This window comes from Rutilus rutilus (genome assembly GCF_951802725.1).
Source record: "Rutilus rutilus genome assembly, chromosome: 7".
In the NCBI taxonomy this organism is placed as follows: Eukaryota; Metazoa; Chordata; class Actinopteri; order Cypriniformes; family Leuciscidae; genus Rutilus; species Rutilus rutilus.
Window position 1 is genome coordinate 9776761 of NC_140221.1, and position 16217 is coordinate 9792977.

General features: G+C 37.9%; 2 protein-coding genes across 3 annotated transcripts; one reads left to right on the forward strand and one right to left on the reverse strand.

Annotated features, from left to right (window-relative positions):
* The first annotated feature begins 5616 nt into the window (after window positions 1-5616).
* rnf224 (ring finger protein 224) lies at window positions 5617-9708 on the forward strand. Its single transcript, XM_084413092.1, has 3 exons — window positions 5617-6035; window positions 6829-7039; window positions 9152-9708. Exons 1-3 carry the CDS (start codon window positions 5956-5958, stop codon window positions 9428-9430), a joined length of 570 nt encoding a protein of 189 aa, XP_084269218.1. The 5' UTR covers window positions 5617-5955; the 3' UTR covers window positions 9431-9708.
* On the reverse strand, window positions 9506-16201 carry prpf4 (pre-mRNA splicing tri-snRNP complex factor PRPF4). 2 transcript variants are annotated; one of them, XM_084413084.1, is made up of 14 exons: window positions 16045-16201; window positions 15396-15600; window positions 14241-14427; window positions 13023-13110; window positions 12850-12929; window positions 12661-12754; window positions 12458-12552; window positions 11731-11789; window positions 11497-11620; window positions 11321-11410; window positions 11064-11186; window positions 10639-10746; window positions 10422-10540; window positions 9506-10170 (listed from the first exon to the last, which is right to left on the reverse strand). In XM_084413084.1, exons 2-14 carry the CDS (start codon window positions 15559-15561, stop codon window positions 9977-9979), a joined length of 1527 nt encoding a protein of 508 aa, XP_084269210.1. In that variant the 5' UTR covers window positions 15562-15600; window positions 16045-16201; the 3' UTR covers window positions 9506-9976. The 2 variants fall into 2 exon arrangements, with proteins under 2 accessions (XP_084269210.1, XP_084269211.1); XM_084413085.1 differs by having other exon boundaries at window positions 9564-10170; window positions 15396-15595; window positions 16045-16161.
* Between the last annotated feature and the right edge of the window lie 16 nt (window positions 16202-16217).

Genomic DNA, 16217 nt, shown 5'->3' on the forward strand with positions numbered 1-16217 from the left:
CCTCAAAACATGCCCAAATCTCCCAAAAGTGGAAGCTGTATAGTTGCAAAGTCTTGTAATGTGTATGTATTTAGAATGCGATGACATTACAGTCCCTGTTGGTGTATTGGTCAGGTGTCCTAATACTTGTGTCCAAATAGTGTATAGACAAACATTAAAGTATTTTGAGAGTGCAGCGAGACCAACTCTACGTCATTCAAGCTTCTTCATAGGAGAGGGTGTTCTCTGGACAGCTCTTTTGGCACGGTTTGTTCACTGTAGCTCTCTGATTGGTGAAATTTTCTTTATTGCACCATGGGTAATGTAGTTTTTCACCAGGCATTCCACTGTTAAGCTTTACTGTCACTCTGCTATATGTGGAGACATAAGGAATGAAATTTCATGCCTTACAGGACTACAGTGCTACATATGTAAAAATATATGAACGTAAACATAGACATATAACAGGTTTCTTAAAAAAAAATAAAAAATGTATAATGCAAACTGACGGCTTCGACAAAAGCATATACCTCAGAGCTCACAACAGGTGAGTCTATGTTATATATATATAAAAAAAAACCTATGGACAAAATGAATGGAATTTTAACATGGATTCCGACTTTTGCACTCTTTAAAGTAACAGCTTTATGTGATGCACCCATTTTTATATAGATCTATAAATGTCATCTTTGCATTTACATTTACAACTTTACATTTACAATTCAGATCTTCTTATTGAACAATGAAAAATGAAATTTTTGATGTTGTGATAAATTGCAATTATACTTGAAATATGGCAAAAACTCTTGTTTCTTATTGCTTACAAGGTATAGTTCACCCAAAAAAAAAATCATTTACAACTATTTTGTTCTGAAACCTTTTTCATCTGTGGAACATAAAAGAAGATATATATTTTTTTAAAGTCTCAGTGTTTTGTTGTTGTTTTTATACATTGGAAGCCAGTGGACTCCAGTGTTGTTTGGTTCCCTGGGTTCTTCAAAATATTTTACAGGTTTGGAATGACAAAAGGGTTGACAGAATTTTCATTTTTGGGTGAACTATCCCTTTAAGTAAGTAATGCTCCCATCCTACCTGTTGCTTTGCTTTATTAGTACAGCTGGAATGCTGTATTGGCCAATCCAATGGTTGATAGTTAGCTTAGCACCTGCTGGTATGCCATAACCATTCTGCTGCTAAAAAAATATATTTTTCTTGACTGGTGAACATTCAAAAGTAGGCTATTTTTGAAAACAACATACAATTTTGGGCTTGGTAAGATTTTTAAAATATTTTCGAAAGTAGTCTCTTATGCTCACCAAGGTTACATTTATCAAAATACAGTGACAATAATAAACAATAATGGTGTGAAATATTATTTTAATTTAAAAAGACTGTTTTCTATTTTAATATATTTTAAAATGTCATCTATTCCTGTGATGGAAAGCTGAATTTTGCGCATCATTTCTCCAGTCAGACATGATCCTTCAGAAATCATTCTAATATGCTGATTTGCTGCTCAAGAAACACCATTCTTCCTTATAATTATCAATGTTGAAAATGGTTGTGCTGCTTAATATTTTTGTAGAAAACGTGCTACATGTTTTCATGGTTCTTTTATGAATAGAAAGTTTAAAGGTCCCATATTGTCCAAACTGAAATTTCCTGGCTTTTTTCATGATAACAGAGGTCTAGGGGCTTTGAAACTACCATATAAGTTTCAAAACAGTCAATCCACAGACAAATGCACACAGCCTGCATAAAGTAGCTGTGCCTTTTCACGAGCCGTTGTGACTTCCGTATAAATTTGATGTCAGAACTACTCAGTCACCGCCTTCAGTCCCACCCCGAGCACTGCCCACCGTTAGGACATCATTGCACAGGCTTCCGAACAACATTAAGAGACCAGTGGCTAATGTTTATTTATTCAGAAACGCCACAGCAACTTAGTTCGACCTTAACCGTCTGTTCTGCATATTTCACAAGTGACTGCTTCGGCAATCAGGCACAGTTCAATGCCGGTTTTTCCCTCAAAGATGCTGCAGTCCCTATTGTTCAGTTTTACAAGTTTACCATGGGCGTCATTTGCAGCATGTTCTCGCGTTCTGTGGGCATCCTTGCACATTTACCACAAGTACACCTTTTACAGAAAAAAGTAACATTGTAAAAGAAATTGTAGCACGTCAACTTTATCAGTAGGAAAGCAATAGTTACATAGCTTACTGCATTCGGTGTCTGTCTGCTAACGTTACATTATAAAGCAGTTAAGTGTTTCAAAATCAGTGTATAACTAGCTATTAACGTACATATTTTGGAGATTTAAATCGAATTTGACAAAAAAAAAGTTTATTTACAGACAGTTTAAATTAGCGTTAACGTTAAATCTGCGTGCAGAATTGATGTAAATGGGAATTATACTACTCTTACAATAACGGCGAAAGTAAGGAGGTGAAAACACCTTTCTGAAAACACCAGAAAACAACAGGCCAATCAGAAGAGAGGTTCATGAATATTAATTAGGCCAAAATCGACCTGTTCTTAGCAGAGCTCCTGAGAAAGGAGCTGTAAAAATTCATTGGGATGGTTTTTGGTACTTATACCGCAAATATATATTCTTAAGGACATCAAAACCTAAAATAAAACTTCAGAAAGGTGTACAATATGGGACTTTTAAAAGAACAGCATTTATTTGAAAATAACTTTTTATAACAATGCGAAATCCTTTAGTTACTTATTCATTTGATTTGATTAATTTACTGCATCCTTGCTGAACAAAAGTATTCATTTCTTAAAAAAAATTAAAAAATTCTTACTGACCCCAATGATACTGTGTATATTGCTAATAGTATTGCTAATATTTCATTATAACAGAGTTTTTTTTGTGTGTGTGTGTGTGTGTGTGCCAGTAACCAGTTTTGTTTTGTTCAATTTACTGTCATAGTTTTCCCAGTCTTTGGGACTGTGTGTGTTCTTATGGTTGTCATCAGCCAAATAGCTATGTTATTGCACCAAAGGTAAAGGCTCAGGAAAGAAGGAGGCGGATCCGGCAAGGGATCAACGTAACTTTAATAATAAAATAAACAAAACAAACATAAAGCAGCTGGCCCTCACGGACGACTGCCACATATAAGCATAATAAAACAGCAACATAATGCCTCAGGCCTGGTCCTCTCTCGTCTTTCACTCTCGTTACTCCTTTTATCCTTCTGGAGCTCCTCTGTAGGACTCAAGACCCACAGAGGATACACCCAGGGCGCCTCCGAGGACGGCAGCGAGCATCTGTCCCGCGTCCTTCACTACAGTACCACCATCTCGTGCAGGCACTGGCAGTCACCGCTCCTTCGTGCCGTCCGATCTCCTCAACACAGCGATTCCCCTCAGCAGCGAGGGCTCTTCGACAGCATTCCCCTCCATCCTCCTGGGTTTCAGCACTAATGTAAGAAAGTTTGGGGCTCAGGGAACCGGCGAACGTTAAACATAATTTTAATCGCAAAATAAACTTAAAGATCAAAACGAAAGTGGCAGCCCCTCACAGATGGCCACCGCATTTAAACATATTAAAACACAACATACACTCACCTAAAGGATTATTAGGAACACCTGTTCAATTTCTCATTAATGCAATTATCTAATCAACCAATCACATGGCAGTTGCTTCAATGCATTTAGGGGTGTGGTCCTGGTCAAGACAATCTCCTGAACTCCAAACTGAATGTCAGAATGGGAAAGAAAGGTGATTTAAGCAATTTTGAGCGTGGCATGGTTGTTGGTGCCAGACGGGCCGGTCTGAGTATTTCACAATCTGCTCAGTTACTGGGATTTTCACGCACAACCATTTCTAGAGTTTACAAAGAATGGTGTGAAAAGGGAAAAACATCCAGTATGCGGCAGTCCTGTGGGCGAAAATGCCTTGTTGATGCTAGAGGTCAGAGGAGAATGGGCCGACTGATTCAAGCTGATAGAAGAGCAACTTTGACTGAAATAACCACTCGTTACAACCGAGGTATGCAGCAAAGCATTTGTGAAGCCACAACACGCACAACCTTGAGGCGGATGGGCTACAACAGCAGAAGACCCCACCGGGTACCACTCATCTCCACTACAAATAGGAAAAAGAGGCTACAATTTGCACGAGCTCACCAAAATTAGACAGTTGAAGACTGGAAAAATGTTGCCTGGTCTGATGAGTCTCGATTTCTGTTGAGACATTCAGATGGTAGAGTCAGAATTTGGCGTAAACAGAATGAGAACATGGATCCATCATGCCTTGTTACCACTGTGCAGGCTGGTGGTGGTGGTGTAATGGTGTGGGGGATGTTTTCTTGGCACACTTTAGGCCCCTTAGTGCCAATTGGGCATCGTTTAAATGCCACGGCCTACCTGAGCATTGTTTCTGACCATGTCCATCCCTTTATGACCACCATGTACCCATCCTCTGATGGCTACTTCCAGCAGGATAATGCACCATGTCACAAAGCTCGAATCATTTCAAATTGGTTTCTTGAACATGACAATGAGTTCACTGTACTAAAATGGCCCCCACAGTCACCAGACCTCAACCCAATAGAGCATCTTTGGGATGTGGTGGAACGGGAGCTTCGTGCCCTGGATGTACATCCCACAAATCTCCATCAACTGCAAGATGCTATCCTATCAATATGGGCCAACATTTCTAAAGAATGCTTTCAGCACCTTGTTGAATCAATGCCACGTAGAATTAAGGCAGTTCTGAAGGCGAAAGGGGGTCAAACACAGTATTAGTATGGTGTTCCTAATAATCCTTTAGGTGAGTGTAAATGTTTTAGGCCTGGTCCTTCTCTTTTGTCACTAGGGATGCACCGAAATTTCGTCCAGCAAAAATTATCGGCTGAAAATGGCATTTTTGATTTTTGTACGAACGAGAAAATAGGCCGCCCCGCTCATTAACCCTCGCGCCACCGCCCTCTCTCCATTCCCACAGCTCTCTTCCCTGCGACGCTGCTGTTATTTTATTATTTTCCTGAGGCTCCAGATTGATTCATAAGTCCTAAAGACCCCCAACATCGGGAACTCAGGTCATTAGACCTCAGTTACTCTCATTAAATCTTATGTGTCGCTTGACACTATTTTAGCTGCACCCCCTTCTACTTCACTTCCTCCTGGTCAATAATAATAGATATCAGCCAATAGGAAAATACCGTAACTGCGGTGTGGGGGCGATGAAGGTCTCAGAACTAATTTGGCAGGCACACATTGATGACAGACTGTCTGTGTGTGACTAGGCTTGAATTTCAGGCCTGTTTTGTGACTGTAAAGCAATACTCCCTCCTCCCATTCTACTTTCTTGCACCCTAAACGTGCCTGATGTATTTAATTTCATGTTTTTCCTCAGAACTAAACCCAAATCTTTTCATAGGCTACTGTATTTAAGGCATATTCCTTTGCTCTTTAGATCATTGATTAACTTGTTCCTTAGCAAATTCAAGGCAGAATGGAAACATTAAGTGTGTAGTAGGAAAATTAGTACGAGGAAATAACAATATAATACCAAGAAGAGAAGATACAAAGAAGTGCAACTCTGGGCTAATTAATAAAATACCTGCTCAACAACATTCAACCCTCCTCCCACAATCACCGGTGGTTTTTCTTTTTTCAGAAGGTTGAACGTGCAACTGTGTATGTGTGTGTGTGTGTGTGTTTGTAAAGGCATAGGTTCACAGCGTCAGGCGGTACTTAAATATTAAAGGCTCTAGGGAAGCACTCCATTGTTTGCCCTCCATTTCAGAGAGGCAGTTGTTGTTGGTTGGTTGGTTGAGAGAGAGAGAGAGAGAGAGAGCAACTACAACAAAGACAGTGCCAGTGCTGCTGGGAACTTCAGCGAAAGCAAGAGAAGGTGCACTCAAGTGTTAAACTACCTGACAAAGGATGTGAAGCATGAAGAAACCAAGACAGAGTCGGCTGTAAAATGTTAACAGAAGTTGGACTTTTCGTACATTAAACATGGATGGAGCTGCGAACGGTACGGAAGAACCTCAAGAGACCAACGACGTACAGAATAGACCTGAGAAAGAAGAGGACAGGTAGAACTTCCGCATAGAAATTTTCACAGGAAATTGCTTATGAATTAAAATAAGACATATTTGAATTTATGCTTAAAATAAAATGAAAAAAAAGTTATTCGCAAAAATGTCAATTTTTATCTTATTTTTGTCATTTCTTTTCTCAGATTGTGCATGTGTTTCTTAAATGAAACTTTAATACAATTTAATTACATATATTATACATAAAATTAGGATTTCCATTAAATAAACAAATGGTTTAAATGTAAATGTATAGTCTAAACAATGAAATCACTTTGACAAGTCATGCAAATACAGCTTTTTTTCCATTCAATATTTCTCATAAGGTTATTGAGCATGTTGTATGATGATGGTTATGTTTTGTATTTGTTGGGACAGCTGGTTGGAAATAAAAGATCATTTGTAAGAGGATAAAACCATACAATATACAGATATTTTAGCATAACCTCATGTGTATACAAATTTCATTGCTGCAAGCCACTAATAGTAAACAGATACATGCAGCTCAGCTTACACACTCTTTACCAGCTGACCTTGTGTATCTGAAAGAGTAAAATATTGTGTGAGGGTGATTTAATGGCCTCAAAAGGTATTTATTGCAATTATTTTTAATCATCTAGTGTCATTTTAGTGTTTATATGAAGTTGGTTTTATATTTCGGGGAACATTATTTAAGTTAAATTGTCCAAATACGTTTTTGGGGCCTCTGTACGTAAAACCATTACAAAGGCAGCACTAAACATCTCAGGCAAACACAAAGAGATGTTTGTATCATATTGAGCTCATTCTGTAGGATCTCGGATAAGGATGGGCCCGTGTCCGAGGCTCCTGTCGAGATTGATGTGGACGCTGCGGCACAGAACTCCAGAGACAGCCGTAAACTGGACTGCATCATCTGCTACAGTGCGTATAACCTGGGAGAGAGACTCCCTCGGAAACTCTACTGCGGTCACACGTTCTGCCAGGCCTGTCTGAAGCGGCTGGACACCGTCATCAATGAGCAGGTAGGACTCAAGCGAGCTGAATATGCTTCATTACAATTTTCATGAATATTTGCTTGATTCTTGTTGTCAGGTAACACTCATAACACGAGTGATGTAAAGTGTTATCTGGGTAAAATGTCAAATGTGTGTTTTTTTGTTGTACACATTTTCAACAATATATTCATCCAAGTATATGCTCATAAAGAACCTGGAAAAATAATGAAAATGCTTCCATTAAAGGTGAAGAGTAAATGCTATTTTATTTAAAATACTTTCTCCTATCCCATTTTTATGTATTGTACAGACACCTATAAACAGTGTTGGGAGTAATGCATTACAAGTAACGAGTTATGTAATCAGATTACTTTTTTAAAGTAACTACTTTTTACTTTTACATTTATAACAAAATATCGGAAATACTTTTTCAAACAAGTAAGGCAAGTTACTTTTTTTTTTTCCATTTATTGACTGACAGCTCTCCCGTTCCTGTGTTCAGAGAAATCGGGAGTAAATGTGCAGAGGCGTTGTGTGCGCTGTGAGAACATGATTGTATGTGAGAATGCATTTACTCATCCCACAAAAATAGATTCAGTAAAACAGTGAAATATAAACTCAGAATATTATGCAAACCTGCAATAATGAATTGGTTAATATCACAAAAATACTTTATGTATTTAATCTCACTTTATGAACTAAATGCCTTTGCTTGTAATTACCATAGTTTTGAGATGACACCTGACGTTCTATTCAGAGCTGTTCACATCTTCGGATATGAATTCTCATATTACGAGCTCTATGAGGAAGTGAACGCTTTTTACAAGTTGAAATGGCACCTTACAACATGGCACCTTTTGTTTTAATGTCGTGTAGACAGTCAGCACTGGGATTGACACACCCAATGAAATCTTTAGAATCGGATGCGGGACTGGGTTTGCGCTCAACAGACTTTAGGTGTGTTCGACTTGAAGCGGCGCTGTGCAAACTGATCGGTGTATGTAATGGCAAACAATTTTACATCAATGAATTAGAGACAAACATGTGCCAATTGTCTTTAAAGATTATTTATTCCCTTGCAAGGAAAGGTCAGCAGTCATCAAAGTACCACGAGAGTGATTAGAGAGCAGACAGCTCCATATGCTTTCGATTAAGTCATACACCGATCGGTCTGTGCAGCGCCAATTTAAGTCAAACACACCTTTTGGAAACTTTTTGTGCTGCCACATGGTGCTCACTGCAAAACCAAATGACATCAAGTTCCTCTCTAGACGTCATGGGTGGAGCTTGACCTAGTCCAGGTCGCAATATTTTTTTTCCCAGGATGGTAGGGGAAGACTCATGAATATTCATTAGGGAAGTCATCCCTGATTGGTCTGATGACCTACCCCTAACCCCACCCCTAAACCTACCCACCACTGGGGGTCTGATGACCTACCCCTAACCCCGCCCTAAACCTACCGTCACTGGGGTTAAGACCAATCAGGGATGACTTCCCTAATTAATATTCATGAGTCTTCCCCTACCATCCTGGGAAAAAAAATATTGCGTCCAGGTCCACCTCTGTGAATCTAATGGTTGGAGGGAAGGGATATGGTTATGGATAGGGTGTGGTTGGACCTTCTAGCTCCAAACATTATGCTCAGATTACATCCAGAAATTGTTTGTGTCCTCCAAAAAATAAAATGATTAGCGGTGAAACATCTTTTACACTTTGTGAAATGTATTAAGGCAAGACAATATAGGTAAAACCCACTGTTTTTCAGGAAGAGGTCTATTTTATTATACTTTTAAGTGTTTATTACACAATCTATTTACATCTATCAAGGCAATTTTCTCAAATTGAGTTTTTCCCTCATGCACAAACATCTCCACTTGAGTAGCAAATACATCAAGCAGTTTTCAGTTTTATTCCTATCTATATTCTGAAGGTTTTTACATAGGTGTTTATTAATATTGCATAATTGACATGCTACATTAAGATTTTCGTTCGCAGCTAATTAACGTGAAAAATGTGAATATTGACAAAAGTACTTGTGAATGAAGTCCATGCATTCACAAAGTAATTTTGACCTTTCCTAATGTGTTGATGTACTGTTTTACACCTCACCTGTGTGTTTTTGTCTCTCTTCCTCATAGACGTGGATCCCCTGTCCACAGTGCAGGCAGAACACTCCTCTACCTCGCGGGGGCGCCACTGGACTAGACCTAGACCTGGCAGCGTTTCTGGGTGTTAAAGCTGAAGTGGAAAACCAGCGAGCCTACAGCCAGAAATCTCCGCTGGAGACCAAACCTTCCTTTGTAAAGCAGCCAATCACAGATCAACCCCCTTCAGCCTGGGCCAACATAGCTCTGACAGAGCGTGGTTTCCGCAGAAGTTGCTGTAGGCACTGCGTGCTCTGCTGCTGGTGGTGCTAGATTCATCTTCACACTCCTATCAATCTCTTTCTGCTTATGGATGGTGAATAGACTGAACTCCATGACCGTGAGATTACAAAATGTCCCGAGTAGAATTATTATTATGTTTTTTTTACAATGGATATCCCACTGTCCAGAATTTACAGATTCCTTTACAAAATTGCCTTGGACAATAAAATGCAATTTATTCAGGTACCAAATGGATCATTAATATAACAAATTCTCAGTGTGGACTTGTGCTCAAAATGGAACGGGATGTATGGACATACTTTTAATATGATAAAGATGGAAGAATGTACAGACTGGATTTCAGATCTTAGACAATCCAATAGAATAACAGATGATTGTTACAACACAACTCAAACTATGGGAATCATTTGTTTGTATTCATGATTTGATTGAACCAAACTGTCAATCAGCTTCCAGTTTAAATATCTCCTGTGTTGTTTTCCAGCTCTTTAACAACTAAACTTAAAAAATAAAAATAAAAATAAAAGCCAGTATAACAAAATTTAAACATGAAAATATATCAAGAGGAAGAGAATCTCATTCTGACATCCAGAGTTTGAAGGTTCGGTCATAAGAGCAGGTTGCAATGAGCTGTCCGTCAGGTGAAAGGTCCAGTCCCATGACCTTCCCCTCATGCCCCGCCAGAGTCTTCAGAGGTGACCAGCCAGGATGGGTCCACACTTTTGCTGTGTTGTCATATGCACCAGTCAGCAAATAATGGCCATCGTTAGCTAAAAAAGGAAAGAGACCCTGTTAATATTAAAACTCTGAAAATGTCACTAATTCAATCTAGGTGAATTAAGACTCGTTCATTACACAGAAGGTAGACCTATACCAAAACCTGTAAACCATGTGAAACGCAAAGATATTTTGCTAAAAGTTCAGTGCTTTTGGTTCAGGGGTGAGTAAATATTGACAATTTTTATTTGAGAGTGAATCATCCCTAAATGACTGAAAATCTCCTTTTGACTTGAATACTTACGTTGGAACTTGACTGAGGACACGAGGTTCTGATGGGCAGGGATTGTGTATATACACCTTCTCTGACGAAGATCCCACACTTTACAGGTGTTATCGCCACTTCCTGTTGCCACATGAAAGCTACACAAGGAATGTTTCAGGGTTAATTATCAAAGTAAGATCTAATAACAGTAAACAGCTTTAGTAAATCTTCCAAATATGCCCTTTCTTTTTCTCACCCATTTGGTGAGAAATTGAGGCTGTAGATCTCTTTGAGGTGGCCCTCCAGGAACATGATGCAACGACCAGTCCGCAGGTCCCAGACACGGGCAAATGAATCCAAACCACTGTAGCAATGACAAATGAAATGAATTCAACAATGAGCTCCACAGCCAAATATAACATATCCTATTAAATCAATAAAACACAGGTTTGATAATCACAACATGAAGTGGAAGCCTAATTGGTTCGGGCTCTGGTAAAGCAAATATTGCAAGCGTGAGGAACCACACACAATGGATTAAAGATTTTTTTTATTTTGCCTTAAAACATCCATGCTTGGACTCAAAATCATGAGCATCAAAGTAGCTGTAAAGATAGAGGGCTGCGCCCGTTCCTTTACAAAAACAGTGGAGTGCCTCAGGGTTCAGTGCGAGGCCCTTACCCAGTTCCTGCCAGAGAGCCGTCTGGATGGAAGTGCAGGTCATGGACACCTTTACTGTGACCCTCCTGATGCAGAATTTCTTCTTGGACCTCAAGATCCCAAAGTCGCCATGAGTTATCATAGCTTTAAGAAAAACAAAAATATGCCAATTCTGTTAAATATATGACAAAAGATGCCCAACACCAATATTCACACCTTTAGCTTGCTTTTACCTAATAAAAAACTATATAAAAAAAATAAATAAAATAAATTCATACCATGTTGTGCCCAAAAACCGGCCAGAGGGATGCCACGCCACCCGAGCCACCCTCATAGAGTGCCCCTCAATGTCTGCTATTGGCTCATCACTACAGATACATGTACAGGTGGAATGTTACAAAGATTTACTCCAGACACTGAGACAGAAAATGCAAGTAATACTAATAATACACACCTGTCTAAACTCCACAGCTTAACAGATCCATCGACAGCACAGGAGGCCATATTGACATCCGACTCCTCAAGTGTGAGTGTGGCTTGAGGGTGAAAGCTAATCGCTCCCACGTTGGTAATGTGACCTAAGAAAGAAAAGTTCACTATCAATTAATCCAATGTTGCACTGCAAGAGGAAAAAAAAAATTATGACAACAACAGAATATACACTACAAACCATATTTGTTATATTTACCTCTTAATGTGCGAATTAGCGTACAATCTGGGACTTTCCATAATTTACACAAGCCACTCCTGCAACAAAGACAAATACATACTTGGTACTTGGTTTAAAATCTTTTAAACATTACACGCTCCAAAAAACATTCATTTTACATTTCCAAATTTTCCATTTGTAAATAATTTATTAATTCTGAGAGAATTTTTTTTTTTAAACTATTCCTACAAAAGATGATATGGCCCACAATCTGCCTGCATAATAAACTAATAACTGTGTGCAAGTGTGCCAAATGGAATTGTTTCTGTTTTAAAGGGGGGGGGGGGGATCATTACATCAAATATTTATTTGATTTAGTTAACAGAAGTTAGCTGATAAACAATAGAAAAAAGCTGACAAAAAACGATTCATGTTTATTTAGTAAAACATCAAAAATTCAGGAAGTGCCTGAACTTAGATTAGGTGAGGTAAAGGTAGGTTGTTCTAAGCATCTTGAAAAGTTGCCACAGTTCTTCTATGGATTTCTCAGTCTCTTCCTGTAATTTAAGACTCTATGATAGGAGTTGTGTATGTGCTACACCTTCCTGTTGTAGGACTCCTTGCTCATACTATAATCTCATTGAATTATATACAATATTTGAGAAAGTCTAAAATTGATAAAACATCTAAATAACCTTCTAAAAAATGTTTTTGTGAAGAATGCATAAAAAAATGAAATAATAAATAATAGTAAAAAAACACATACCATGAAGCAGTCACAAGCAGCTTAGAGTTGGGGCTAAACTGGCAGTGAGATATTGGACGGTCATCACCAATTTGACTGCAGAAGTTATTCACATTCTAAATAAAACAAAACCATTTTAATAATTACATACAGCATTAAAAGAGACAGAAAATTACAACACATCATAAACCCTGTGTCTTTTTCCACTTGGTATGCTGTCATACCCGTAGGTTCTTGTGAAGCTCTTGCTGTTTAACTGTTCTTGTAGACTCTGGAATCTCTTTTTGGGCCCTTGCGGCATCTAACCTTTGCACTGCTCTGGAGAACCAAACAAAATCAATTTAAAACGTTTAAAATACACAATTAATGACATTCGGTTGCATTTTATTTATATTGTTAGATGTTACTGTTACCTGGGCAGTGAATACTTGGCTAACCAAAGACGTGCCTCCTTCAGAGATGAAGGTCCTTCATGGTACCATGTCTGCTGATACTGCGCAAAACACATGCATAGATAATCACCATTCATTTGACATTCAAATATTTTATAGTCTATGATAACTTTTTGAAGTTGGAATGTTCCTACCTCATCTTGAGTGCGTTTTGATTTTTCATCCTCTTTCTTTGATTTCTTCAAGGCATCAGGACCAACTACTGAAAGAACGTTCCTCAATCTGAGGAAAATAAACAGTGGAAACATAAAAAAACCTGAACTCCAAATGAAACTGGATTTTCAGACATGCCTGTCAGTGTGAATGTTAAAAGTGATTTCAAGTAGTTTCTTCTGTCATTTTGGACATGGTGTATGTATGTAATGTCAAAAACAAAGCGCAGGAGTAGCACACTAACGTTCAAAAGTTTGAGGTCAGTATGATTTTCATAAAATAATTTTATTCAGCAAGGATGAATTAAATTGATCAAAAGTGACAGTAAAGACATTTATAATGTTACAAGAAATGTATCATGGTTTCCACAAAAATATTAAGCAGCACAACTGTTTTCAAGAGTGATGATGATGATAAACAAAATCATGTTCATGTGACACTGAAGACTGGAGTAATGTTGCTGAAAATTCATCACATGAATAAATGGCATCTTAAAATATAATTTTACTTAAATTGTAATCATATTTCACAATATTATTGTTTTTACCATATTTTGATCAAATAAACGCAGTATTATTATACAGTATAACATAAGTGACATATTAATGACATAATTAATTTCTCCAAATAGCAAACATTCCCCATTAATCCGCGGTCACAATAGACTTTGAGCATGCAAAATTTATTTTGGTCCTGAAATGACATCACGCTCTGAAGCGTCTTTTTTAATAAACATGAATTCAACATTTAACAAATAGTAATACAATCAAAATGTAAAAATATACAATCTACTCGACTTTAATGCAAAAATATCGTTTTTTTTTTTTTATTTAGCCAAGAGCTCACGTCGTGACGTACTGATTTTCTACTGGTCATACCTTCAAGTGATGCGAATTCGCAGGTCAGAGTTGACCAAACTTTAACTTTGGAATGCAGCAAAAAGCAGAACTTTTCACATGAGCTTGTGTTTGCGGTCTGACACATTCACATACGTATGAATGGAAGTCAATAGAATGAAAAGTGAAGTGTGACTGACCACTACTTATACTTAATGTTCTATTATGCAAACAACATGTAAAATGGCTAATAACCACTTTTTTTTTTATTGTTTGTCAGATGATCTAATGTCTGGTCTTTCTGTCTAAGAGGGAAGTTCTTAGCAAGAATAAGCAGCAGAGCTTTATACAAAAGTCACCCACCTCTCTCGTCTGTCCGCAGGCCCCTCCCCGAACAGCGTGATTGGCTCGCCAAGAGCTCGGAGGCAGGCCTTGACCTCCACATCATCAGTGGAGACTGTGATTTGTCTGGCTCTTTTTCTGCGCTCAAACTCTGCCAGCACTTCAGCCTGACGCTCACTCACGCGCTCCTCCATCTCCATGGACTCACCTGAGGAGAGAAATAAATAAATAAATCACACTAATAAAGAGCAAACAAACTTCACTTCCAATCACAAACAGTCACATAATAACCCTGTAAAGCTTGACATAAAAGTCAGAGGAACCTTTTTTTGCATATGCGTTTTATGTTCTGTATCATGTTTGATAGATCATGCTTTTAAGGCTCATAATCCTATGATATAATGAAAACATAGAGCTCACACCTGAGGAGGAAAAAAACTAATAAAAACATTCGTTTATAGGCCCAAACTGAGGAAAAATATGCAATTTGGTGCAATTGTTGATATTTATATAATGGCCAAAAAGTCAAATGATAGCTTGTATTGTAAATCAAAGAGATCTTTATAAAAGTACAGCAGACTACTTACATAACCTGCATATAAATATCAGTCGTCACACTATATCTCCCAATAATATGTCTTAGTAAGATGAAATTTAAGTGTTTAGTTTTATTTGTGGGGGACAAAACATAATGCAACCCAAGACCATGTTGATGGAGAGATGAACAAATAAACATACCTCAAAAATTCTGATTCAGATATCAGATTTGATACTCACATTTAAACATGATTTTTCTAAAACATGATGTATGAATAATCAAGGTAACTTAAGGTGCTTTAGTCCAGTAAATGTTCATTTTGAAATTATAATATAAAGACATGTACCAAGACTTGAAAGTGGACATTTTAGAATTACACTAAAGACCCTTTTACATGCTAAAAAAGTATGAACTATCAATCACAGGGAAAGGTGTACAGCTGTTTTGATCATGTTGATTAATTAGAGGCCATGGAAATGTATGCATCAAATATGATACAGTCGGCTTTACAGGGTTAAAACACTTGGGCAAAATTATATTTCAAGATTTTAGTGGTTTGAGGGTTGAGTTCGACTCCTATTGTCCAAACACTAACATTCGCTATCCAGAACCGAGCTGCTTTGAAATATCAATCTTACCACTGGAGAGATTAATATGTCCAGACTCAATGCCAGCTTTAACAGCATCTTTGGTAGACGTTCCATCACGACTAAGACGACTAAGACGCTCCTTCTCCTTTTCTTCAAGGCTCCCATAGAAGATTCTGGCCCTTTTCACAACTGGAACTTCGTCTTCATCCGACATTGTTTCAAATATTTGTCAGGCAATCACAGAATATCTGATCTGAAACAGAGGCATAATTACTGAGACACCATATCTTGTATTACAAATAATATGGACAATACCACGTCATACCAACCAACCTAACCTTTACTTTGGTTGCTGACAAATTCAATATCATCAAAATATTATAATAAAATACATGGAATACACACATTCAACAAAAGATAGGAAATATTAGGTATTATTTAAAGTCAGACGGCTGAATAACTTATACTCCTGAACTAGCAAAAAAGCACTGTGGTATTACCGTGATATTCTTTGAATTACTTTAAAGTACCGTGTAAACACCATCGTATTTGAATACGGCAATCATTAAGTAACATAAGCCATATGATACATCACTGTAACACAGAACTTTTTTGCAGGGTGTTCAGAGAACTAAACAAACTTTATCTAAAACATGAGCAATTAATGACAAATAAACACATCCAGCTCTTCACTCACCCTCTATGCTTTCACAAACGCACAAATATGGTCCTTTAGAAACAGTTTGTTTTTATGAAATCTAATGTGTACTGTCTTCAAACACGACCACACGACGCGGGCTATCCGGCGCACAGTATTTCCGTCATATCCGCCTGTTTTACTTTTTACCATGAATAAATAGTGACATCTAG

Coding starts and splice junctions, on each gene's coding strand:
- rnf224 (XM_084413092.1), top strand. CDS start 5,956: ATGGATGGAGCTGCGAACGGTACGGAAGAACCTCAAGAGACCAACGAC. Junction 6,036..6,828: donor CCTGAGAAAGAAGAGGACAG/GTAGAACTTCCG, acceptor CTCATTCTGTAG/GATCTCGGATAAGGATGGGC. Junction 7,040..9,151: donor ACACCGTCATCAATGAGCAG/GTAGGACTCAAG, acceptor TCTTCCTCATAG/ACGTGGATCCCCTGTCCACA.
- prpf4 (XM_084413084.1), bottom strand. CDS start 15,561: ATGTCGGATGAAGACGAAGTTCCAGTTGTGAAAAGGGCCAGAATCTTC. Junction 14,428..15,395: donor ACATATTAATCTCTCCAGTG/GTAAGATTGATA, acceptor TTCTCTCCTCAG/GTGAGTCCATGGAGATGGAG. Junction 13,111..14,240: donor CCTGCGGACAGACGAGAGAG/GTGGGTGACTTT, acceptor TATTTTCCTCAG/ATTGAGGAACGTTCTTTCAG.